The sequence below is a fragment of the Athene cunicularia genome (assembly GCF_003259725.1).
Source record: "Athene cunicularia isolate RWA chromosome 2 unlocalized genomic scaffold, athCun1 chr2_part1, whole genome shotgun sequence".
In the NCBI taxonomy this organism is placed as follows: domain Eukaryota; kingdom Metazoa; phylum Chordata; class Aves; order Strigiformes; family Strigidae; genus Athene; species Athene cunicularia.
The window spans coordinates 111,966,610-111,991,781 of NW_020799095.1; the positions used below are offsets into that span (position 1 = coordinate 111,966,610).

General features: G+C 35.8%; 1 protein-coding gene across 1 annotated transcript in view; it reads left to right on the plus strand.

Annotated features, from left to right (window-relative positions):
- The window catches only part of LOC113477320 (lipoxygenase homology domain-containing protein 1-like), a 159,821-nt gene extending 135,135 nt beyond the window's left edge, over positions 1–24,686 (plus strand). Inside the window, exons 46-56 of the mRNA XM_026843568.1 lie at positions 5,633–5,840; positions 7,478–7,537; positions 7,838–8,016; positions 8,572–8,794; positions 12,859–13,013; positions 13,145–13,220; positions 15,387–15,465; positions 15,688–15,973; positions 17,530–17,608; positions 20,440–20,515; positions 23,318–24,686. Coding sequence (XP_026699369.1) covers positions 5,633–5,840; positions 7,478–7,537; positions 7,838–8,016; positions 8,572–8,794; positions 12,859–13,013; positions 13,145–13,220; positions 15,387–15,465; positions 15,688–15,973; positions 17,530–17,608; positions 20,440–20,515; positions 23,318–23,372 — 1,476 coding nt within the window. The 3' untranslated portion in view covers positions 23,373–24,686. The remainder of the gene's footprint in view (positions 1–5,632; positions 5,841–7,477; positions 7,538–7,837; positions 8,017–8,571; positions 8,795–12,858; positions 13,014–13,144; positions 13,221–15,386; positions 15,466–15,687; positions 15,974–17,529; positions 17,609–20,439; positions 20,516–23,317) is intronic.
- The last annotated feature ends 486 nt before the right edge of the window (positions 24,687–25,172 follow it).

A 25,172-nucleotide genomic window follows, 5' to 3' on the forward strand; every position in this document is an offset into this window, starting at 1 on the left:
GGGGACTCCACCACCTCCCTGGGCAGCCCATTCCAACAACTAACAACCCGTTCTGGAAAGAAATGCTTCCTAATATCCAGTCTAAACCTTCCCTGGTGCAACTTGAGGCCATTCCCTCTTGTCCTATCACTTACTACTTGGTTAAAGAGACTCATCCCCAGCTCTCTGCACCCCTCCTTTCAGGGAGCTGTAGAGGGCGATGAGGTCTCCCCTCAGCCTCCTCTTCTCCAGACTAAACACCCCCAGTTCCGTCAGCTGCTCCCGGTACGACCTGTGCTCCAGACCCTGCACCAGCTTCGTTGCCCTTCTCTGGACATGCTCGAGTCATTTAAATCCAGTCCAACAATCAGGCTGCATCAGATGGGTTTGAATTTGTCCAAAGTGATGTCTGCCTTTGGGGATTTTTTGTTTTGTTTTAATTTCTGTTGTGTAAAGTGTGTTTACAGATTTGGATGTGGCTGATGATATTGGTCTTTGTAGCAGTCCTGTATTATATTAAATGCATTTTACTTGAAGTCTGATTGAAATGTGTTTTGCATGATAGTTGAATGGTCATAGCTGCTGATTATTATAATGTGACACTATTCTCTCTTACTCCTATTGCTGTTCTATGCATACAAATCCTGTTTCAAAAAGATTCTGTTCCAGTCATACTAAGCAAATTAACATAAGGTCAGTTTGGGGCAATTTTTTTTTTTTACTGCCCCTATTCTTTCATTTATTCTTCACTAATCTTGTTGAAGATGGATGAACCATGATAATTGTAGGTTATCAGAAACCACTAATTATGCATTCACTGTAATTTACATTAATTTTTTTCATGTAAAGATAAAGTTTTTCAATTAATTTCTGGATGAGATTTTAATGTAAAACAAAAACATGCTTGCAAAAATATGTGAATTTAGGAGGAAAATCAGGGCTGGCTTTTTCAGATTCATTGCAAACCCTATTTTTAAAGAAGAATTTGTACAGAACATAGACTACAAAATGCTGAGGTCACAGTCAGATGCACTGTTCATCCTTCCACTGAGCTGGGCCAAGACAGTACTGCTACCAATGCTTGTCATCACTGATTCTTGCCACCCAATGTTACCATCCCTTAAGTCTGCTGTTGCAGTGACATAGATTTACTCTGTGCAAATGTTTATTTAGTTTAAGCAGGTAATATTGTTAATAATTTGGGCTCTTTCACTTGGTCTATCTTGATAAAATTTGGCTGGAGAGAAGCTGATTCATGGTTATGCCCGCACAGCTAAAAAGGTGATCATCTAAGGGAAGGTAGTGATGTGACAAACTTTTGGGACAGGGTGGAGGAGATTGGTTCAGCACAACTGGAAGAGCCCATGGGACCACATTCTGAAGGGTGATGTCTCAGGAAAAGTTTTTTTTCTCATTTGTCATCTCCTACAGGAATGTTCAGACACTGTTTCTGATTTGGGTTTGGTGTTACAGAGGACTTTATTTTGCCTTCCAGTGCTAAAGCTCTTTTGTTTTCAATGGTTTCTCCAGATTAACAAGTGAGATCAAAATAATCAGGCAGCAAATCAATAGGTTTGCTAAGCTTAATAGAAAAGGTCCTTTATCTAGACTCTCTAACTCCTTTTCCAATAAAAGCCTATTAAAATGATAGTAACATTAGCAGTATGGGAAATCACTTGTGCATACAGGTTGATAAAATTAAGCATATGGTGTGTCTTGACTTGCCATTTTCAGTTCTGCTGGGAATACCGTCATTAACCAACCATCAAGTCTCAGTACTGAACCTATAAAATGATTGGCATTTATAAAGGTAAATATTGCACAGTGACTGCTCAAATGCTTCTTCTATTACAAAAGCTATTGCAGCAGCTACAGACAGTGATATGTTGCCAGCACTGCCACTGAAGAGTACTGAATAAAGTCAAACTGGGTCATACATTCAAAGGAAAAAGCTCAAAACATGGGTCCCAGGATAAAAAGAAATATTTGAAGAAAATCTGAAAAGGAATTAACAAAACCTAAACTTTGAATAGTCTGAAAGTGTTGCTGGAATGGTTGTTTTCAAGGAATTTTTCAGTGCATATTTTCTTATCCAAGAAATATGAGAAGTGTCAATTCTGGTTTTGCTAGAGCAGCTCTTCTGGGTCACAGAGGATGTACAGCTGCCCCATTGTCAGTCTCAGCTGCTCAGTCTTGGAGAATATCTTTATTTCTCCAGACAGTGTTAGTTAAGAAAATTTAGTGGGCTGTACGTACACACAAATTGTTTTAATACTATTCTGAGAAAATTCAATATAAGCTGTGCTGAATTAGACAATATGTATTATTATCAATATTTAAGGTGACTTTTCTCTATTCAAACCTAATTTGCTAGTAGTAACTAAAAAACAATTAACATTTTTCCCTAAGGGAAAATAAAAAAAGAAAAGTTTTATATTCTGTAGGTTTACCTATCTTCTGCGTGTTTTCTCCCTCTCTCTTTTTGCAGATGAATTAAGTGTCCAGTAACTTAAAAGGTCCCTGTTTGTAAATCAGATAAGAGATAAAGTATCATGTGTCATACAAGACCTGACAACAACTCGAATATTTCCTATGTTTTATGACTAATCCATGGTCTGAAATTAATCCACAAAAATATTAGCTAAATTATTAATAATGATTTGATTTCTTAAAATTATAATGAAATATGTCATAATCTGTTTGCAGACAGCTTGTGAGGAGAAAAGTGGATTAAATTTGGCAAATAAATTATCTCTAGCAAATTGTTCATCTAGCTCTAACAATTACAGTTGCTGCTCTTTCTCTGTTCTTTTTTGGTCTCTTGACTACAATAAAGCTCATTACACTACGTAGATTGTAAAAGGTACACATAAAGAGAAAATGTAATCTTGTCTGTGACTTGAGTTTACCCGAGTTGTCACAATTTGTAGTCTAGTTAATAGTTTTTCAACTTGCAGTTTATTAGATGACTGAATCATCTGCAAATTTGACCATGGATTTCTGAGGTTTTACATGATCTAAATTGGGCTCATTAGAATTGCACATTGGCAAATGATGAAGTAGTAAGTCTAAAGCAAGTCAAACATCAGCCAAAATATACTCTTTTTTTTTTTTTTTTTTTTTTTTTTTTTTTAAACCTTTCATGCATTATTTTGTAGATACAAAATTGCTATTACCTGTGGCTGGATTATCCAAGTTATGAATAACCCATAGTACATGCTGCACCTGAATTATTAAGTGCTTTTGAGAAAGACGTACAAATATTTTTGCTGATGTTGTGTGAAGTTTTTCTAGATTAATAGTTTATTAACTGTCAAGCTTAGTGCAAATCAAACCCAACTATCCTTCTGGAGACAGCACAAGTCTAGAAGTCTGCAGAATATTGTGTTTTTCCTTTATTCCTAACTCTCTCTCCTTTCCAAAAGTGGATCACTGACAACAGATTTTTTGGAGACCCTTAATGATAGTGTCACTAAATTAGTCATCCTCTGGAAAACTCTTTTCTCTTAAAAAGAAATCTATTCTAACAGGTATTATAATCTGGGAAAGCTACCACATATGTTTCTAATAAAATAAATAATGAATTAATATAAGAATAACCATTTGCAAGGACAAGCAGTAATTTTTAAGATAAATTTTCACAGTTTGGGCACTTAAAGTATTTTTAATCTCTGTTTACAAACAGAGACGGGGTTCTGTATATTTTTTACTTGAGTTCATCTGTGGTTTTCACCCATCTTCTAGCCCTGTGTATTTTAATACATTTTATTTAATAAGTATAACAAACCTTTCTATTTTATTCAAAAATGATGCTATGACTTTACAAATCCAATTAAAGATATAATAAAGCAGTGATCAAACTCATATCACCATTAAGGAAAATTAACAATTCAGATTAATGGCATTCAATCGTCAAATTAGTTCAATAGGTAAGAAAATATAATTGTGGTGTTGACACTAAACATTACTTTGACTTAACTATGGAAAATGTGAAAATCCTCTTTCCCTGCAGCCCTGCACTCCATCTAGAATTTCAGCCCTTCCAATGTATTTGCTCTGCTGCTGCAGGACATTATTCCAAGAACCTTAATTTTCATCTTATGCATTTGCCAGTCTAAATTCACTGAACAGCTGATAACCTTGATATATCATAAGGAGGTATAGCTAGTCAAGTGCCTCTCTAACACTTTTTCCTTAAAATCATTGTCAGCGTGCTGTTCTCATTTTCCCATTTTGCCCAGTAACTTAGGGCTACTGACAGTGCAGGTGTGATAGTTAGTTGATTTACCAAGGTAGTTTTTGAGTAATACTACCTTTCAGTCTAGAAGAAGCCATGAAGTAAATCAATGATGGGTTGGGGATTATTTTAAAGAAACTGTTAAAGGTTTAATTCACAAACACACACATTCACATTCACATGTACGTGTATTAATGAAAAACTAGAAGAAAAAATTCAAAATTTTCTGTTTCTGGGGATTCTTTTTTTAAATGGATGGCCATATATTATTTGCAATTTCAAGGCCAATATTTTAACTTACGCTGTGTCTTATTAAGTTGCAAGTTGGTCAGGCTGGTCTTGATGACACAAATCTTTCATCAGCTCTTCACCTGGAAAACATGCTTTTCCCTGAAAAACAGGGAAGACTGGCAGAGCAAGAGAACTGCTTTTCTCTGTTTCATCTCTGCATAATCCTTTGCATAAGGATTGCTGCCCCCTTGTTCTGGATGATCAACTTCAGTGTGAATTGGGTTGAGAAGACTTCTCAGGACTCAAGTGGTTTTGATCATTATTGCAATCCAGTCCCCTCAAAAACATCTTTATATCTTTAAATCATGCTGGAAATTCCATCACAAATTACACTAGATTTTACCAGTTGTCAACCCTAATAGAAATGAGATGATAATTCATAAATCTATCAAGAAAGCGGGTGGAAGGTCTCTATGCCAAGAAATTAATCTCTTTTCCAACTGAGAAAGTAGGTGTAAGACCCACAAAAAGCCAAAATCACACATTGTGAAAATGTTTAATGTCTGACATCTCACCATTTTCTTTAGGGAGCTTACTTCAGTGTTCTAAACATTCTAAAAATATTGTGGACTTTTTAACTGATAGAGAACAGTAGAAGTTATTTAAACATAACTTTAATATTTTTTTAAAAATTTAATTACTTTTATTAAAACTAACCCTATAAGTTAATTCAAATCTGGGACCAAGTTTGTCCTTCTTTCCTAAGAGAATAAAACACCGTGCTGTGATGTTCATTTCTGCCCTTGTCATTCCCTGCATTTAATCCCTCAAACGGGAGCCCTGGGGGCCTATTTTGTTGAGAGTAATAGAATCCCTGTAAATCATTAAAGGAGAAATTTGGAAAGGAAAATCTCTCAGGAAGTGAGATTGCATAAGCAACTGATTGATCAGTGTGGAGAAACAGGTGGTTTAGCAGTAAATTGCAGAGCCACAAAGGGAATACTGCTTAATGCAGGAGTTTAGCATCTTTAAATTTGTAATCTCTATTCTGTTGGTATTTACTGAAGTAATAATAATTTTTAAAAAAAATCCTAATTTTCCTTGCACTTTCATATTTCAAAATACACTATTAATTTAGTTCAATAGTTCTGTTTCCACATGACTTTTTGATTCTGCATTTTTCAGGTGGATGTTTTTCAAGTGGAAGCAGTAGATGTTGGGACTCTGCAAGGGATGGTGGTTGAAAAAGGGAAAGGCTCTGACTGGCTTCTGGAGAAGATTATTGTGAAAGAGTCAGCAGCTTCAGGAACAGAAACATTGTTTATGGCTCAAACATGGCTAAAAGACAGACATGATGGAAAAAGGTTTGCCTCAGTAACGCTGAATGCCACAGGTGAATATTATCTTGCTAAGAAATTTGTTCCAAACTACAGTGAAGCTATGTGGTTTGCTTCCATAAACAAGTTATGGTTTAAAATATTCCAGTAGAACATTGTCATTATATAGGGAATTAGTGTGTCTGAATGCTGTTGGGTTTTAGTACCATTTAATAACCACTGTTTGCCAGGGGATAATTTCTGCTTTGTTACTCCAGATTTACAGTGGCATAAGTGGCAACAAATCTGGCCTATTCTCTTTACAAATTGCTGCCTCTCCAAGTCTTACTTCTACTTTGCCACTTACAAACAATTTTTAAGCTTCAAATACCTCTGCCAGCTACTTGTTAGGCATAGTGAAAATGAGGTAAATAATAAGGCAAACTATGATTAAACAGTGGAGAAAATGCTTGTGTTGTGTTCAAGAAGACTGTTCTAAATTATTTATGCCACACTGTTTGGATAGGTTTTGCCTGAAACTGGACGTACTTTTGACTTGACATCGTGTGGGTAATCAGTCCACAGAGGAGCAGTTTTGACCCCACTGCCTGTGACTGCACTCTTTGTCAAGACAAGACAGGAATGTGTGCCCTCCCTCACTGTGCCATGGTTTCAAAACAAACACAATCTGGTGTGCAAGTCAGGAAGGAACCATCACACAACCCCAACCAAAGCCCAGCATGTACATTTAAGACTGATGTATTATGATCCTGCCCCTAAAAGAAGTAAATAGACAGTATAGATGAGTCCTTAGATTACGAAAATATTCTAATTCTTCTCCTCATAAGTCACAGGGCATCTCTGCTCACCATAGTGGCATTGGCATGATGGTACTTGTCTAGCAATAACCTGTTGAGACTGTGTAGAATTCCAGTGCAATCCATTATCTCTGCTTTGTCATTTCTAACTTTTGATCATTTGAAAGCTGGAAAGAAAAGGAGGAAGCTGTTATTTTTCAAAAGCAAATAATTTCAGCTTTGTTTTAGATCATATGTTAGGACCTTTCTAAAAAAAAAAAAAAAAAAAAAAAAGGAATATTTAGTGTATTTAAGATTATAAAACATGTTGGGTTTTTGTTTTTTGTTTTTTGTTTTTTTTTTTAAAGTTTCTGTTTCTACCACAATGCATTGGTATATTAGAAGGAGCAAGTGTTCCTATGAGGTTTTTTTATACAATAATTGGCAAATCCAAACTTGGTTGTGATCTCAAAAGAAGGCTTTCCATCTTTGGTTCAGGCCTCTATTTAATGTTTACAAGTATTTTGGTCTATACCAAATCCCACTGAAATCAATGGGAGCTAATATCAGCGGGAGCCCTAAAATGGGCATTAAAACCATCCAATTAGTTCTGATTCATCCAGAGCATAAATTGTATAAATGAAACAGAAATGCTTTAAAATGAAAAATACTTGAATCTTCATGTTACAACTATTTCATAGTAAAGAGCTAGCTCTAGAGTCAGTTCATTAAATAGGATGATATGTAGGAGATGATGCTTAAGTAGAAAATCACATTGTACACTTCCTATTTAAATCTTTCATCTAAATGATATAATAGTCAATTGCCTCACTAGAGATGAATACAGGCATTTATTATAATTTAGACACTGTTCCTACTAAAAGTATTAATTTGGTCTTCAATCTTTTTTTAATTAGAAATTGAGGAGAGGAGGAGCACTTCTGCCTGGCCTTTAGGAAAAGAGCAAATGAATTCAGGTATAGCTTCTGCCATTACATTGACTGGTTTATTCATTGGTTCTGAAATAATAACGTGACAATATTTTCATCACAATACGTCATTACACTTACTAGTACTAACAATATTTTCCCCTTTGTAATAGTAAGAAATAGCAATATACTTAGGGAGCTGGTGAGGACCCAGATGAAGTGCTTATATATCAATGCTCCCCATGTAGACTAAGACATGTCTTAGGAATTTTATCTCAGGTACCTTGGTTAACGTATGAAAACAGAAACTTTTTTTTTATTTTTATTTTCCTTATTTTATTTCCTCAGAAGGCAGATGGAGGATTTATTTCACAAAACATCAAGAAGAAACAAAAACAGACTTTGAAAAGTTGTCAGAAAATATATCCAAGTTGGTTATGGTTTTTTATGGAAGCAACGGCAAGTCAAATCTGGTTTCCATGGAAAACAAAGTGGAACATCAGGCTAAGAACCAAATAACATATGATGTAAAATAATATATAGATTTGTCTATATTTAAATTTTCTTTGAGTTTCCTTTAAAAGAGAAACAATCATGTAGAGCTGTAAATATTGCAGATATTATTGTTTAAATATTCAAGAAAAGCAGAACTGAAATATTAGTTGCACACTAGATTTCATTTTTAATTTTTGGCTTTCTCAGGTTTTTGATAATCAAGCATATTCTTTTTTTTTTTTTTTTCCGGTCAACAGATAGTCATAGTTAATAATGCATATCCATTTAAATGGCATTAACATTAAGTATTCATATTTACAAATCAGTGCAGTAAGTAATTTGAATTTGATAGAATAATTACAATGAATACTCTAGAGTATAAAACTAATATTTCCGTAAGTGCTTACAGTCAACCTGGCTCTGCTGCCTTTGAACTCAATGGGACTTTAAGCAGCAAGACTGATCTAAATGAGGCTAGGTCTGTGCTGACCCCTTTAGAGAAAACTTCCTCTCTTCCTGTAAATTAGATATGCATATATCTACATATCTCTGTTTGGATGCTAACTCATTGTTTTGTTGATTCCTAGATACATTTACCATCTGATTTGGGAATGCTTTATAAAGTGAGACTTGGTCTCCAGAGTTTGGAAAACAGCATATCCCAGTTGTCTCTTTGTTACTTTAAAATGCAGAACATATCAACCCTGGATACCTTTAGTCTCACCATAAATAAAACACTTCCTCTTTCTCTTAATGGAGACAGATGGATTGAATTCCCTGTAGAGTGGCCATTAAAGGAAGCACTTTCTGGTAGGTATAAATCTACTTTAAAGCAGTAGAGTGGTCTGGGAGGTTAACGTGTCCTGATATTACAACTGAAACCTTTATCAAAACAGTAAATTTTATCATCTTTATTTAATGATTCATAAAGTCTGGACATGAGTTTAAAATGTATGAAGGAAAATACTATCCACTCAGCTTAATTTCTGTACCATAAAGTAAGAAATACAATATTCATTTGATTGCACAGAACTATTATTATATGCTACAAAGAACATTTTATAAGAAATATCCCTTTCTTGCAATAGTATAATACTTTACTTTCCTTTTTTAGTCCTCAGCTGCTCATATTACTGATATTAACAACATGATTATTTTATAACTCATTTACTATTAAGCAATTTTTTTTGTTTGCACATTCCAAAGATTCTTAGTAAACAACAGCTCAAAACTACATATAAGCATCAGCTTTATTATCTTTATATACTCCAAATATTTATGCTTGTTAAAATTAACTCGACAGTTGCCTTACATATGTCCCCTTTGTTAAGCAAAATAAAAGAAACCCTTTCACCTAAAATCCACCATATCCTCCATATTATTCCAATGCGGCGCTTACTGAATGCCAACATATGACAGAACAATTCTCAATTTAATAAACAGATCAAATAATATTACTTAATATTCAAATCATTTGTATCTGAGTTTTATGCAGAACACGTTACCTGAGCAAAGAACAAAGCAGTTCACCCAAAGTGAGCTGAAGTATGTGTTAAATGAACTACCCCAATGGGCAGTGAGACTGGAATTCTCATGACCTTGGTTCTGACACTGGTTTTGTCAGTGACCTCTTGGTTGAAAATATAATTTCCAATTCTTTGGGGTTTGTTTGTTTGGGGATTTTTTTAAATATATTTACCTTCTTTGTAAAGTGCTTTGAGATGAAGACAAAAAAATCACAAGAAAGGTATAGGTATTATATTACCTATGTCTTTAGGTAAAAGAACAAACAAAAATACCTCACCTCTGTTGCATTTATTTCTTTCCACACATGCTTTAGAAGTCTTCAAGGAGGGATTTGTAACCACAGTGAAGAAAAAAACTAGGACAGTGAAAAACATATTCCCCCAAATCTTTGCCATTTTATGTCCAAGAGAGCTTTAAGCAGCTCCACAGCAGGTGACACACATGGAGTTCAGAGTGATCCTTTACTTGCAATTTATTGTGCAGAACAGATCTGCTTTTCTGTCAACTTTCAAAATCTAATTTATTTTCTCCTTGGTTTTCTTTTTCTCAGCTAAAAGCAAAACAAGTATTGTGTTAATTGGAATGGAAAGCAGCTGATCATAATCACCTTAACCAGAAGCCATGTGCTGTTAAATTTCAGATACAGCTCTGTCATTCATAGAGTGCCTTAGTAGTTCATCTCTTAGTTACCTTTTACTTTATTTTTATTTTGTACTTGGGACTGAGATGAAGCATATGCTAATGGCTAATTGAAACCATCAAAGCACAGTTGATAAAATACAGTTCAGACCCTTGAGTTCTGGTTGTGCACACATGAGCCTTTGGGTGTATTAATGGGGAGAGGCCTCCAGCTGAGTATATACATATATAGTTTCTCTTCACTGTACCTTCCTTTGAGATGCTTACACCTCAGGAATCCCTGGGGATGAAATGGTGCTCTTTTTCTCTCACATACAGGCTGTACAGAAGGTGACTTTTGCACTACTGTAGCTTTTAAGGCAAAAATAACTAAATAGTTAAAAGATTAAATAAAAATGCATAATTCTACTTTCAAATAGCTGATTATTTCCACAGTTAACACTGAGCTCTAACTCACACTGAGATTATAATATCATTAGACTTTTATAAAATTAATGGAGTTATTCATATATGTTATCCTTATTGTATGTAACTTCTTTTCAGAGATTTCTTTCATCTTTCCTCTCTCCAATCTATTCAGTACATTACAGAGATAAAATCTTACTTGCCCACATTTACCCTATGATGGTCCAATCCCAGTACCTGAACAAAGATTTTAGCCCTCTTCCCTTGGCTACATTAGTCTCCTTCAATTGCCCTTCTTTGTACAATGTACTCTGTGACTGCCATCCACTGTAAAACCTGAACCAAAGTTCATTCAAGTTAATCTAGTTGATTACAGTGTGTCAGGGACATGATAAGACAATAGATCTTACTTGCCTTGGCTGGGAACCTCTAGCCATAATGGGCTTAGGATGTCCGTTTAAGATCAGATGATAGGTCAGATGTGCATCTGTCTTTAGTCCTCTCTCTGACCCTCTCTTCTGGATGGACCTTGGAATTATGTTGTAGCCTTATTTTCAGTCCTGTCTCTGGCCCTTTCTCCTGCTGCTCCTGCCTTGACCACCAGGATGGATTCCAGATCTTTTTCATTACTTGCTGCATCTGGGACTGTTGTCAGCTCTGCCTGCCATATGCAGATGCTGCAGGAGTGTTACCTGGTCAGTGAGGGCCCTGCCTGTGCTGGGATCATGCTCAGCTCCTGTCTTGTCCATGCCTGTGGGGCAGGCCCACTCTTGCTGCTCTCTGACACAGTGATATAAGAAACAAGTCTTCCAAATGAAATCCTTTCACTCTTGTTTTGAGTTGGTCCAGCCTCACTTCTCAAGTTTCAGATCTGGGAGACTGTGGCAAAACAGAAGTCAAGTAAAATAAAAAGAGAACACTTAGAAAATCCGGGTTATAGCCAAAAATAGCACTGCACAGGCATCTTTGTTCGGTGTAGTGACCCACTCACTGCGTTGCATCCCTGACCAAGTATATTGTTTTGTCTCCCATTTCTTCATCTTGATTGTAACACCACCCACCATATTCCACACAGTCCTTGTATTAATTTTTTTCTCTTATGTCTCACCATGCCATAATTTGTTCTTTCTTAGGCAGCATTAATTTTTGATTTCTATCTTAAACTTAGCTGTTTAAACTTAGGCTTTTACTAAGTTTAACCTTAATAGGTAAAACTTAATACCTTTTTGGCACTGTGGATTTCTTTCCATGCACCTACTCAACTGCAGTAAGCATGCAACAAGGGTCTCTCTTCTCTCTTGTTGCTGATGTTAGGGAGACGGGCAAGGCCCATAGAACAGAACTGATTCTTGTCCTGATCTCAGTATTTTAGATGATCATTAGATCTGGAAGCTGATAATAACAGCTTGATATCTGTTTAACCTGGACTATGTCTTCCTGACTTCCATAGGATAGTCTGTTTATACACACAGACCTGTATGGGATAGGTGTCTCACTGATCTAAGCTCTGAGCAACATTCCACAGAAGCCTTCTGCAAGGTCATCTACAGTAATAAAAAGGAGATGATAGGTAGATGATTAGAAGGTAAATATTCAGGACCATCACATCATTTGGTTCTATGAGTAAAATGTAAGTAAATATAAACAGATGCTCTGTGTATGCATTTACTTTTAAAGGTGTTCAGATCTTGTCATCTCGTCTTCCATTAAATAACTACAACCATTGCATAAATCACAACCAGCGCAAATTCATGGGTGACAACTTCAGCTGAAATAGACTTGTCTTCCTGAGCTCTCTCTATAGTCTGTGGATATGCTCTGTCATAGTGAAGTTCAAAGCAGCAACTTAGGTGCTCTGACTCATACATGAGGAGCTTCTCTCTCCACCGCTTAGATGATGAAGTCTGAAGGACTCATCTACCCAGCTAAAATTCGTCTTTGTAAAGGTTCCAAAAGTGACTGATGAGTCTGAGACTTATTTGGGTATTATCTATCAGGCATTTGCCATTAAAAAGAAAAGGGCAACTGACTGCAGTAATTTTTCCATAATGTGCTACTGTTACAAACAGCATAAAGCATAGGCATGCTTTTCTCTAATTTAATGTAGAGTTGTCAGCATCACCAGTGTTTATAGCTACAGGACAAAATTAAGGAAAAAAATTGAAAATTTTTGAATCTTACTGTAATTTTCAAGTGTTTGAATTTGTAATTATTATGTCTGACTGGACATTGCTATGTTGCCAAATAGGTGCACAATGTTGTGGCACAGTCTTAATATGTTCTCTTTCTGTTTGATATTGCAGTGGTTACATATCATCTAACAGTATTTTCTAGAAATATTTTGAGTGAGAGAAATTTAGTACAAATGACTGCATGTATATATGGTACCCACGGTGACACAGGGGACAGATCCCTTCTCTGGTCATTGCAGAATGTCCAGCAGGAAGAGGACAATGAGGTACTCTGTCTTAAAGTACTTTAAAATGTATCCTTTAATCCATTCTTGTACTTCCTATATTTTCTTCCAAATCTTCCTATACACTCAAGTGATATAGTTTAAGACTGTAATACTGAATAATTTTATTATAGTCATTTCTAGTTATCGTGGATGCTGTTGAATTGGGAGAACTGGACAAAGTTGTTCTTTTGATCAGCAGTAAAACAGGTAAAGTACTTTTGCTGCTCTCTAAAGTCAATGATGTGGATCACACAGCTAGCCTCCTGAAATCACTGCCAGTTAAATCCTGATTAATTTCCTTATACTATTTTTGCTAAAAGGTAATATTTTATAAAGCAAAATTCTACATTTTGACACATTAAAATCCTTGGATCTAAAGGCTATATCATTATTGTGTCAAGAAAGTAAAGTATTTCTTTCCATACAAGAAAGAAAAACAGAAAATTAAGATGAATAATTATACTCTGCAATTAATATGTGATCTATTAATAAGGTTATCTAGGAGAATAATTATAACTCACATAAGAAACTGATATTGTTTAATTTTCCTTCTGTGATTCAGGTATTTTCACAGTTTTTCCCACCTGTTATGCTTTCTCCCTGTGACATTCAGAGGGGGATTTTGTCCCTATTAGGCAATCAGCATTTTTGTCACTGAATTTCATTAAAATCATCATAACTTTAACATCTCTTTGCCTTATCTGTAGGATGGCTATCATGCTACTAAGGAATATTCAGAAAATTAATTGTAAAGTCCTTTAATGAAATTTTCCATATAATAGCAAATTACTTACTATGTATTACAGTGGTCCATTTTCAGAGTTTTCTAGGAAAACAAGGGTTCTATGTTTGCACTTCATCTGACTTTTTTGTTATAGTAACCTCCTAGACTCACCACCCAGTTTCAACCAAATCTGCAAAAAAGCGTATAAACATCACATTTGGGCAGTAAGTGTGTACATACTGATCAACACATCCTGCACTGCAGCATGGTCTGCCTCAGCTTCTGGGGCTTCAGAGGGGGCACAGTGGGGACCTGCAGTTGCTATAGAGGGTAAGGGAGGGAGAGGGACAGCCCTGCAATGCTGCTGTTGAGGAGTAAGATGTATAGCTCACTACATTTTTTCTCATAGCTTCAGTTGTGAAAGTTAACTACAGCTCTCTGTCTGACTGACAGTCACTGAATATGGCAATTGCATGTTGCCAAAGGGCATCACAGAGACCATGACAGGCAAGATCCTTCCAGTTGCATCTGAGAACACAATTCACAAAGGAGGGAATTTGGGGCTCATTGGCTCTGTGTGTGTTATGAAGAGAGGTTTGGGCAGATGTATAATAGATTTCTTCCAGGGTTACTTAGATGATAAAGCACTTTAGATGAGTAAGTGTGTCCATATTTATCTAAACTTGCTTGGACTGAGACTAGTTTGGAACAAGACTTTGAACCAAAAATCTCCAAACACAAAACCTCTTTAGTGTATAAAGTCAGATGTACCCTGCAGGGCTGGTCAGCCCAGGCAGTGTTGCTCTAATGCATTTACGCTTCTTCCAGTATCTGAGCAAGTTTTTAAAACAGGTGGTTTGAAATGCCTTGCTGAAGCTCCTGACTCTCCATGCGCTGTCTGGGCAGGTCATAAGTGCAACATGATGTCCTGGATTCCTCCCCAGATGACCGAGCCTATTAATTTAGCCTCCTATTGATATAATTAAAGGGACTTGGACAGTAGCAGAAGACATTTGGGATGCAGCTTGCCGAACAGGGCTGAAGGGAAAAACAATAGAAGGGAAAATGAACAGTCCTCATGACTAACTAGTGGCAAGAGATTCAGGCTAGTGTTATAGACAACATGTAGCTGAAGTCTCCAGCAGAAAATTCAAAAGGGAGTCCAAGTCAGAGAGCAATCTTTCTCAAACAGCAGAGGTATACAGTAAGTTGCTGAACTTCCTTCATACCTGCTATCTATCAAGATCTTCTTTGTGTGTGTGGGATGGAGCTCCAACCCTCTTGTCAAACAGTCACTGAGGAGGAAGCACCAGATATGTATTTCTGCTCTTCCTCCTCGAATGAGTCTGCCTGAGTCATGCTGAATCTTTTCTTCATGCCTCTCCAAGGACTGTGAGGACAACACTCCCTTGCCTCACTAAGACAAAGGAAATGCTTGCTTCTAAATTTCTAAGTTGAGGTTTCAGATAAGAATAAAATAAGGGATGTTATGATGATTCATAACAAGTCAGTCATTGGCATTCATAAATGAATTAATAAATGAAGTTTTAATACAGTAGGAATGACACCATTATCTCAACAACAGACTCTACCTAATCCCATGACATGTAATATGACATTTTCACTATACTTTATTTCTTTCTTTGTAGACTGCAAACTGGACATTAAAAAATTGCATTTGAAAGAAGCTCTAAAGGAGCATCCTATCTATGTATTTGAAGTAAATGAGTAAGTATATTATGTAAAGCTAGTAATTTTTTAGTAATTTTAAGTATAATAGTTGAAAACACTGAGCCGGCATTGAATTAAAATTACTGTCACAGAGTGGTTCAGTCAATGGATATTTTTAAAATAAGTCCACCTTTAACTATCCCACATAAATGCATAGGATTTTTTTGATTTAACATATGATTTACTTACCACAAAAACATACATGGTTTTGTTTTTCAGAGCTTTTTCTGTGGATTCAAATAAGCCAGAAATACAGAGAGAAATCCCAGTATCTTTTGTTATTAGTGGAGACAAACAAAAGAATGACATAGATAACAGCTTACATAAAGAAGGTAGTCAAGCAAGAAATCTGACAGAGTATACTATTAAAGTGTACACGGGTGACAAAAGAGGAGCAGGGACTGATGCCAATGTGCACATTATTTTATTTGGGAATGAGGAAAAATCTGAGGTGTTTCAACTCTCTCAGTCACTGGATCATCAAGACCCCTTTGAAAGAGGAAAAGTAAGTACATAGATTTTATAGGATGTGTCCATTTCTGGACTGGGAAAGCACACTTTCAATCTATGCAAGATCTGTATAGAGTTTAAGGCATTTATCCTGTTTTCCACATCACTAGATGAGATATAGTCTCAGCTATGTCTGTGTTTCGCCTTTTCACCAGAGTAACCAAGGGACATTTAAATTCTATCGTATCCAGCTGACTGTTGCTCTTCTGTCCCTTAGTCCTAAATACATCTTCCTATTGCATCCACTCATCTGCCCAATTATGCATTTCCTTGATCTGAAATGCACAACATTCACTGCCTGTACATGTGCAGGTATGTGCAGTATCCCTTGCAGTTGCACAAACTTTGAATATTGTGCTTGAGAATACATCAGTCTCTTACATCCCATCATTTTACTTTGCCATGGAAACCGATGCTGTGAGCCTCACTGCATGTATAAGCCTATAACCAGATAAAATGGAACCATGCACATCAACCTGATCTGATATCTATCATGCTTCAGGCTATGCAAAGACCCCTAGTTCAGATACAGATATATATTTGCATGAGAATGCCGATTCTCTGCATGATGTCTTAGTACCTTAGCAGAATGTTCTTCTATTTTAATAAACATATTAGTCTGGCAAAGGAATTGCTCCATTTGCTCACCACCTGTGCAATGGAGTGTAATGATGGTTACCCTTATATAGCAAGAAATAAATATATTTTCCATATCTTTCTCCTGTGGATTTCTTGAAAGGTAATGACTGAATAATTAAAACTCCAGTTAAAATATCTTCCTTATGAGATCTACCTCATTATCTCCAGCAGTACTAAACATCTTGTTACTTGCAGTTGGTCCGAGTTTCCTCAGCCAGGATGTCTGTGAATAACTTCTAAAAGATCTTTACCCATGTATTGTCTTCCACACTGAGTAAGCTATTAAATCTAGTTACCTATAGGTGCAAGGAGCAAATAAGAATGTGTATTGAATAGTGCTTCCTTTTGCCTAGTACTACATAGGAGGTATCATTGCTCTTTGAAAAGGAAGAATAGATGCATAGAAATCCTGTTAGCAATCCAGCTAAGTCAATTGGTAGCCAGTGATATCTGTCTTCTGAAAAAAAAGGATCTAATTTTTAAAAAATCTGTATTTTAAGTTAAAATATGTAATACTTGAAAAAGATAATGGTACATGCAGTAAAAGCCTTTATCTTTTATGTTCCTGAATATATATTTATGTATCATATACTGAAAACATTTTAGAAGTCTGTATCAGTTTACAATTCATAACAGAGCAGAAACATTTTTCTGATAGATGAAAGTCAGGAAAGAGGTAGGGATTGTCCTACTATAAGTTGAAAAATGAATATTTCATGTTTAAACTGAAACCTAGTAGGAGAGGATCTATACCACAGATCTTCAGCAAGGAAAACAAACCCCATCAGATGTCAGCCACCTATTTTGAATTGGCATTATTATATTTGAATTAGCCTCAGAACTGACCTAAACAAATGTGTAAGATTCCAGACATTAGTATATTTTTTTAATAACTGTATTTTAATATTAAAGGTTGATACATTCAAGATTAAGACAAAAAAATTAGGGAGCCTGCATTCAATTGAAATTGGTCACGATGGGAAAGGATTTGGTGAGTATACTGCATGCATTCAATAGCCTTGTAAAAACCTTCTGCTTAAAGATCTGCCTGACATTTGGAAAGGTTTCTGAAGTCATGCTACTGCTACAGCTAGCTAATACAAATCTGTACACAAATGAGGTCAGTTTGACTGCTCCTGCTTACACCCCCTCTGCCTCTATCACGTTTCCCTTGATTTTATTTTTTTTTTTTCTAACAATGATCTAGTTAGCATAAACTTCAGAAGGTTTTATCCTTCAAACATTGCTCAGCCAAAACTCCCATTAGATGTCTTAAATAACATAGGATTGAATTTTCAAACTCCAGGCTAAACTTTCTGTGCTTTGAACATTATCTAAGAAATGTCTGGGCAAGTTTGGTGCTCTAATCAAAGCACGCTGTATCTCCCTCTGACACACATCTGGCTCTTCTTCTTGTGAAAGTTAAACTGTGAGGACAGCACTAGTATGTACCAGGTCTTGCCCTGATGATAAGTTGGGATGTGGCTACAGTACACTCCCGTACATGACAATGGAAACTGTTTCCATGTACAGGTTATTACATGTAAACTCTAAATCTGAATTTTACAAAAAAGTAAGATGGGAGACTAGGGCATATAATATTTTGAGCTTACATTTAGTGGTGCTAAAACCCCCTAGAGATATACATATATAAATGGAATTTGCAGGCAATATACAGCTTGAGTCAGAAAGGTCTGATTGTATTGAGATATTCTAGTCAGGTGAATTTTGCTTAACCTCTATGAAAGAAATAGGCTTAGGTTTAATAAAACCCAATTTATCTAAGTGCATGAGCCACCATAAGGTGGCAAGGGTTTAATTATATCTAGGATGAACCAAGCAAAATTCCACAAATAACAGTTCTTATTCAGGGAAAACCTAAACAGGTTTTTTTTCTTACTACCCAGTCATGTTGTGCATGTTATGGTATTGAAAACTCTAAAAGAAAAAACACCAAACCTTTGGAAATACCTATAATAAATAAAATCCTCCTGCTGACTTTCATCTTATTCGTGTTAGCCAGGCACACAATTCAACTTAGAACTGATCTGGGAAGGGAACTCCACACCATCAGACTTTTAGCACTCAGATTTGCACAGAAGTCTGCAGGGGAAACGTAGGTTGAACTTTTATTTCCTGGGTCCCAAACCAGCAACAACATGATTATCTTTCCTCCCTGTGTCCTGATCAACGTCACATAGCTACTAATACTGCCTTTCTTGCACAGCTGGTGTGTGTTGATTCATTTTACATCCATGACTACCTTCCTCTAAATTTTTCTCTGAAATTATCTCCAAGTGTCTTTTGTCACATCAGCTGTTATCCTCACAAGCATCCTCAAATTTAACACCTCTTCGAAATGTTTCATCTGTGTGCTAATCTTTCCTAGCTGTCTCTAGATTTCTCCATACCTGGAGATTTCAGTGAGGTCTGTTGGAGTTTTGTCAATAAAGGATAAAGCATTAGATTTTAAGCTTTTCAAGAAAGCAAACATGACTTTATATTCGTTTGTAAAGTGCCGTGTAAATTTGAGAGACTGCAAATTTTTATTGCTGATAATCTTGACTCTGAATTACAGAGATTTCATGAAAGGTCATATATTCCAAGTAGAGTCTATGATATATTAAACCATCCACAAGATTTCATTAAAGAAGTTCCAAAAATACTTCACAATATCAATAAATGACTCTTGTGAATTGAAGATGAAAAATGTAGTTTTTATTATCGCCTAGTTAATTTAGATTTTTTTTTTAAATATCCAAGAAAAGTGAGGAACATTGCTATGACTTTATGTTTTCTCTAAATTGGTACAATTTGCAAATTAATATAAAAATATATTAAATTTTTAGCCTAATTGCAAATAAAAATATTTTTATTGAGTTTATTCTATTTAGTACTTTGTCCAAATATTTGAAAACCAAAATAATTTGTTAGGATACAGTATTTTATCACTAGGACATGCAAAGAGTACCAAAAGGTTTTCAGATACTAGCAGTACGATCCTAATTAGTTTTTAAATGTTGTGATTAACTATTTGTGTTGGCAAACATGACTAAAGATGTCAGCACAAACACTGTATATCTATAATAAAATTTTATTTTTAAAATCTTCATATTTTAATATTCTATGAAATGTAATTCTATAGCACAAGAATGAAGGTATTCTTCATACAGCAAAATAAGAGATTACAGCAGAATATTACATACATTCTTAAAGCTAAATCAGATGTGAGTATTGGACTAAATGGAGACACTATTCTGAATCATGACTGCTGGAGAAATACGGATATTCACCACTTGGTTTATATAACTATAAATGTATTAATTAGAAAGGAGTAGTAGAATTTCTGTTTTCCTATTGTTTAAGGGCTTGGGTTATCATTTTAAAAATTACATCTACTGATGAAGTCCATCTGTTCTTATTGTTTTGGCAGACACTGAAGATCAAAGCCCACCAGGGGTGCACTTTGAGTGCATTTCAGAGTACTGAAAAGGGCAAAATGGGATTTCAAGAAAGTATTCAATATTATCATGCACTCTATTTCATTTGTCTTTCTTCCTGTTCTATTCGATATGGAAAAATGAGTTAAATTGTAATAAAAATCTTCCTTTATATTTTCTGTCAAAAACATCAAAGACCTTCTCTGTAAAACTGAGAGAAGTTGGTAGTAGTTTGAATCATCTACATTTCAGTTTTATTATTGATATTGAATATATTTAGAAATACTAAACCACACAGGGTTTGGAAATGAAATTGGAAACCTTTCTTATGCTTTATTTATGCTTTGGTTATATTAAATTTGCTCTTTTTTTCCTTCTACAGCAAGTGGCTGGTTTCTGGAAAAGGTAGAAATCACAGATACGTCTAGGAATTCAGTGTATTGCTTCAACTGTAACAGGTCAGTAGATCAGAAATTCTTTACTGTGAGGGTGCTGAGGCACTGGAACAGGTTGCCCAGAGAAGATGTTGGTGCCCCCTCCCTGGAAGTGTTCAAGGCCAGGTTGGATGGGGCTTTGAGCAACCTGATCTAGCGGAAAGCCCATGGCAGAGGGGCTGGAACTATATGATCTTCCAACACAAACTATTCTATGGTTCTATAATTGGTTCATCATTGCTCTGTAGGTGCTGTTTTCTTTTTAACAAGAATTAATATTAACTATTTTAGTCTCTCAGTTGTTACTCTTCAGGTTTCTTAAAACAGTAAGACTTTTTAAACCATGCTGTGTTCCTATCAGTCCATCCTCAGTAACTTTTGAACCCTCTGGACAATTTCAAAATAATATCTCAGAAGAATATTTAGAGGAAGATATTACATTTTTCCAAGTTATTAAGACTGTAGGATGGAGAGACACAATTTAGTGACCTTGCCAAGAGAAGATATTAGCATACCATTTTTAAGAGGTAGAAGCTGTCTGGTGAACCATTACACAAGTATTAGTGCATATGTAGCTCTGACAAGCATATCATGGGGATGCAAACAGGCATGGGAGATAGTGGAAATATAGGAGGATAGGGCAGTATAGATACAAAACTGGAGAAGAAGTCGTGTATTTATTTTATTGAGCAAAAGCACCATTAAAATCCTTGTTTCGGTGTCTGCTTAGTATAGGTCTAAGATATATTCAGCAAATAAGGTAACGATAAAAGAAACCTTTTTAAAATGTAATGTAAGAGGATAATGATCTAAATTTAGATGTTTATTTGGATGAAGGGGTGCTGGGGTAAAGGACTTCTAATGTATGAAAAGAAGTGCAATACATGAAAGTGTATTGCTTCAGTCTGTGTCGAACTGAGGCAGTATACTTTCAGAAGTTGAATGGTATATTTGGAGTGACTGTTCACTACAGTATGAAGTTTACAGCTTAAAGAATTTCAGAATGAACAACAGAAGCAAACACATTCATGTCTTTCTAAGTGTAAAATACATCTGTAATGCATCTGAAGAACAGACAAGTGTGAAAACTTAATATTTCGCTATATCTAGAAAGAGGGATGTTATCTGGTGGTCTGAAAACAGAAATGGTAGCCAAGAATATCTAATTTTATCCTTCCTCTAAATGTTTCTGTTAACTTGAAAATTCATGGAAGCCAAATCCCAACCCTTTACCCAAAAAAGCAACATTTTTTTTTGTTCCTGGATAGTCAGTTGGACTCTAGAGTTTAAGTTATGAGAATGTGAGGCTGTTACTAACCTCAACAACACTAAACTTCTTCCATCAACATTAAATTTCCCTTCTAGATACTTACATTTAGGTTAGTGGGCACGAGCAAAAGTCCTTAGACCACAATATCACTCAGTATCACTCAGGTATGCAACACAATCCATGATGAAATTTTTAGTTGATGTCACTCCACCTTTTTTCTCATAAGAGTTCTCAGAACACACCAGTCAGAGGAAGATTCTTGGAAAAGATAGCTTGCAGGTTTTTTTCCAGAGATTTTTTTTTCAGTTTTGTTTAAAGTCTTATGGTAAAAACACGGAGGTATGTAAGAGACCCATTTGGAGCAAGAACTTGAATCACATTGTTGATGTTGGGGAGTGACTGACACAGATTGATTCTACAGACTGCTGACTAGAACATTTAATGGGGACCTTAGCACGTTAGAGTCCTGTCCTTACCTTAATGCACACCTACTTAAAATAAAAGAATTTCAGTAGGACAGATTAGGAGGTCCACCCCAGAGTACTCAGTGACCCAGAGGCTATGGGACACTTCTCAGATACAGTAAACTGTAAGTTCATGTCCCTGTTCCAGCTCAGACATGGAGCTTCTCATCTCATAGCCTACTGCATAAATGGGGAACGGGTTCATTCTCTCACAAAGAAAAGACTCCTCTGATACAAATGCTGTCTCTAAAAGATATTCATCACTGAGAAACCTGAAAGGAGGTGGGCATCCATTACTAACTCATTTAAATGCCTGTTGTCTAGCTTACACATCACACCTTTCCTTGGCTCTGGGACTTCCATGAGCAATTTTATCTGCCAAAATTAATTGTGCTTCAGCCTGGAACTGTTTAGCTTCAGCCATATCTCCCAGCTGTTCAATGGTGCAACTTCAGATGTGAGCTGCATTAACGTTATACTGGCTGAGAATCCCTCCCATACTAGCTCCTTAGTAGGTAGTCTGTCATAAGCCTTTCAAAAGTGTTAGAAACTTTTTAACTTTGGAAATTAATATAATTGCCTCTGCGATTCCAGTTAACACCAATCCTCCTGAGCTTTGGACTCACACCTTTTTCCCACATAGTCAATGGTAAAACCTCCATAGGCTCTTACAGAGCAGGGATTGGGCCCACTGTGCAACTCAGTGTTTTGTGAACCAACAAGGAGATACAGTGTCTGGAATGGAATACATGAACAATAATCTGCTATCACAGAACAGGTTTCCTTACTCTAAATTATCCCAATTTTATGACACTCAGTGAAACAATCTACTTGTCACCCATAGGAACAACAAATAATATGAATGTATATTTCATAAATATATTTATCAAGTTAATTACACTTTTAAATTCTGCATATATAGATACTAAAAAAATCCAAATGCTGTTTTCTTCAGATTGGTTGCTGCTTCTATACAAACCAATGTAAAATCTCTCCTAGAAATCCAAAGGTGCAGAAGCAGGCTTTCATGATTTGTTTGTTAAGTTTTATATGTGCTGTGTCTATGACAGGTTTTTATGTTTTTCCCTTAAGGTGGCTTGCTGAGGATGAAAGTGATGGCCGCACCATAGTGCAACTTTATCCATAGTTGCTTGATTTCTGATTCTGAGTGTGTTGTTTCTCCAAATTCATCCTGATTTGATTTACTTGTATTTTATCATTCTGAAGGTATTGTAATTTCTGTGAAAGAATGTCAGAACAATGCATTAAAAACATCACAGTGAATTAAACATGTCTAATGTGAACATCGCATTCCAATCCTATTAGAGATGCTCAAAAATCTCAAATGACTGAAATTTAGGAAACAGAAATTTAAATCTGTAACATTGCTCTGTGGACTTGATTTGAGCATTCATAATGGTAGACATATGTAGTAACATACGCAAATATTTTTGCTTCAGTAATAATTTGTGGGTAAGTCAAATTTTGCTCTTGTGTCAAATCTGTCAATATTTATTAATTTGATGAATCTGTTTCAATTTCAACATTTATCGAAATTTAGATTTTCTCAAAATCATTTTGCAAGCAAACTGCACAACTCTTCAGCCTTACCATATATTGCTTCCTTTTTTTATCAGACCATAACAGAGAGTAATAAAGAATTTGTTATTCAGAAGTTCATCCTGTGTCAGTAAGCCTCCCACTGACATTTGATTGTAAAATCTTGTAGCTGAGCCAGAACCTCAGCTGAGAACCTTTAGATCCAAAGGGTCTCTGAAGAGAGGCTGTTATCAGTAACATTGCAATAGCTTACTGGCAGGCTTAGGCAGCTCCCTTCTCAGCTTGATGACTTTTGCAGTGCTCGTTCTTAGCCATCGAACTGGCTTTCCAATGCTATATGTGTGAATGCCTTTACTTCCCCCCAAAAAAGCCCAGTTCTTTTGGAAAATGCACAATAAATAGAAAAATATTTAGCTATAAATGCACAAAATAATGTTTGGTTCAGTAGGCTTTGACATTGCCAGAACTGACTCAGGAAGGGTTTAGGATACAGATGAGTCTGAAATTAAATCGTGACTTGCACACCACCTGAAGTTTCATCTGTGTGATCAGAATACAAATATTGTATATAAACTACATAGGGCATCCCTCTGTTTAATCAAAGGCTACACCTTTGGTACCTTCAAAATTTAAAATCTGTATGAAGATCTGTATTTTAGACCTGTTTCACCCTCAAGGCACTACCGTGTTCTGTAGCAGCAATGTGCTTTCTATAATTGTAAGAATTAAATGAGTTTCTAATCTGTGCTGATGAAACATTGTCTGGCTGTCTTTTTAATATGTTCAATGTTTATTCACTCACATTATTCTCTGAAATGATGAATGTTGGCCGATATCTGCATGGGTGATGAGATTTCAGTTGTTAGTTTGACACAAAAAAATAATAAACACATATAATGGGTCTTGGCAGGTAATTTCATTTTTATCTACCTTATACGTCATCAAAGGGAGAGCTAATGTAAGGGGTGGATGTGATCAGAGTGAGCAATGGAACAGAGTCAATTCCTTCTGAAAGTGCTCTTTTTGCTCACACTGCTACCACGCACAGTGGAATGGATTTGAAATTGTATCCCCAGAGTGCACAGTTCACTTACTTAGTATCAGTATTCATTACACTGAATCACTTTGTTGTGATCTATTATGTGATTTGTTTCATTATTATGTCTTTCATTAATAGTTTGTAATACTAGCTCTCTTTGATGCCATTTCTGATTTATCAAGTGTAAATAATGCCTTCCTAATCTGTTTTTCATTACTAACAGTGAGCACCCTCCTTGAGCAGCTGCCTTCCGTATTTGAAAATTATTTTCTCTACCTATACAGTGTACAAATTAGGTTTTGGATTTGCTTCCCTGGATCCAGAGCCATATAAACACCTCAACCCTTT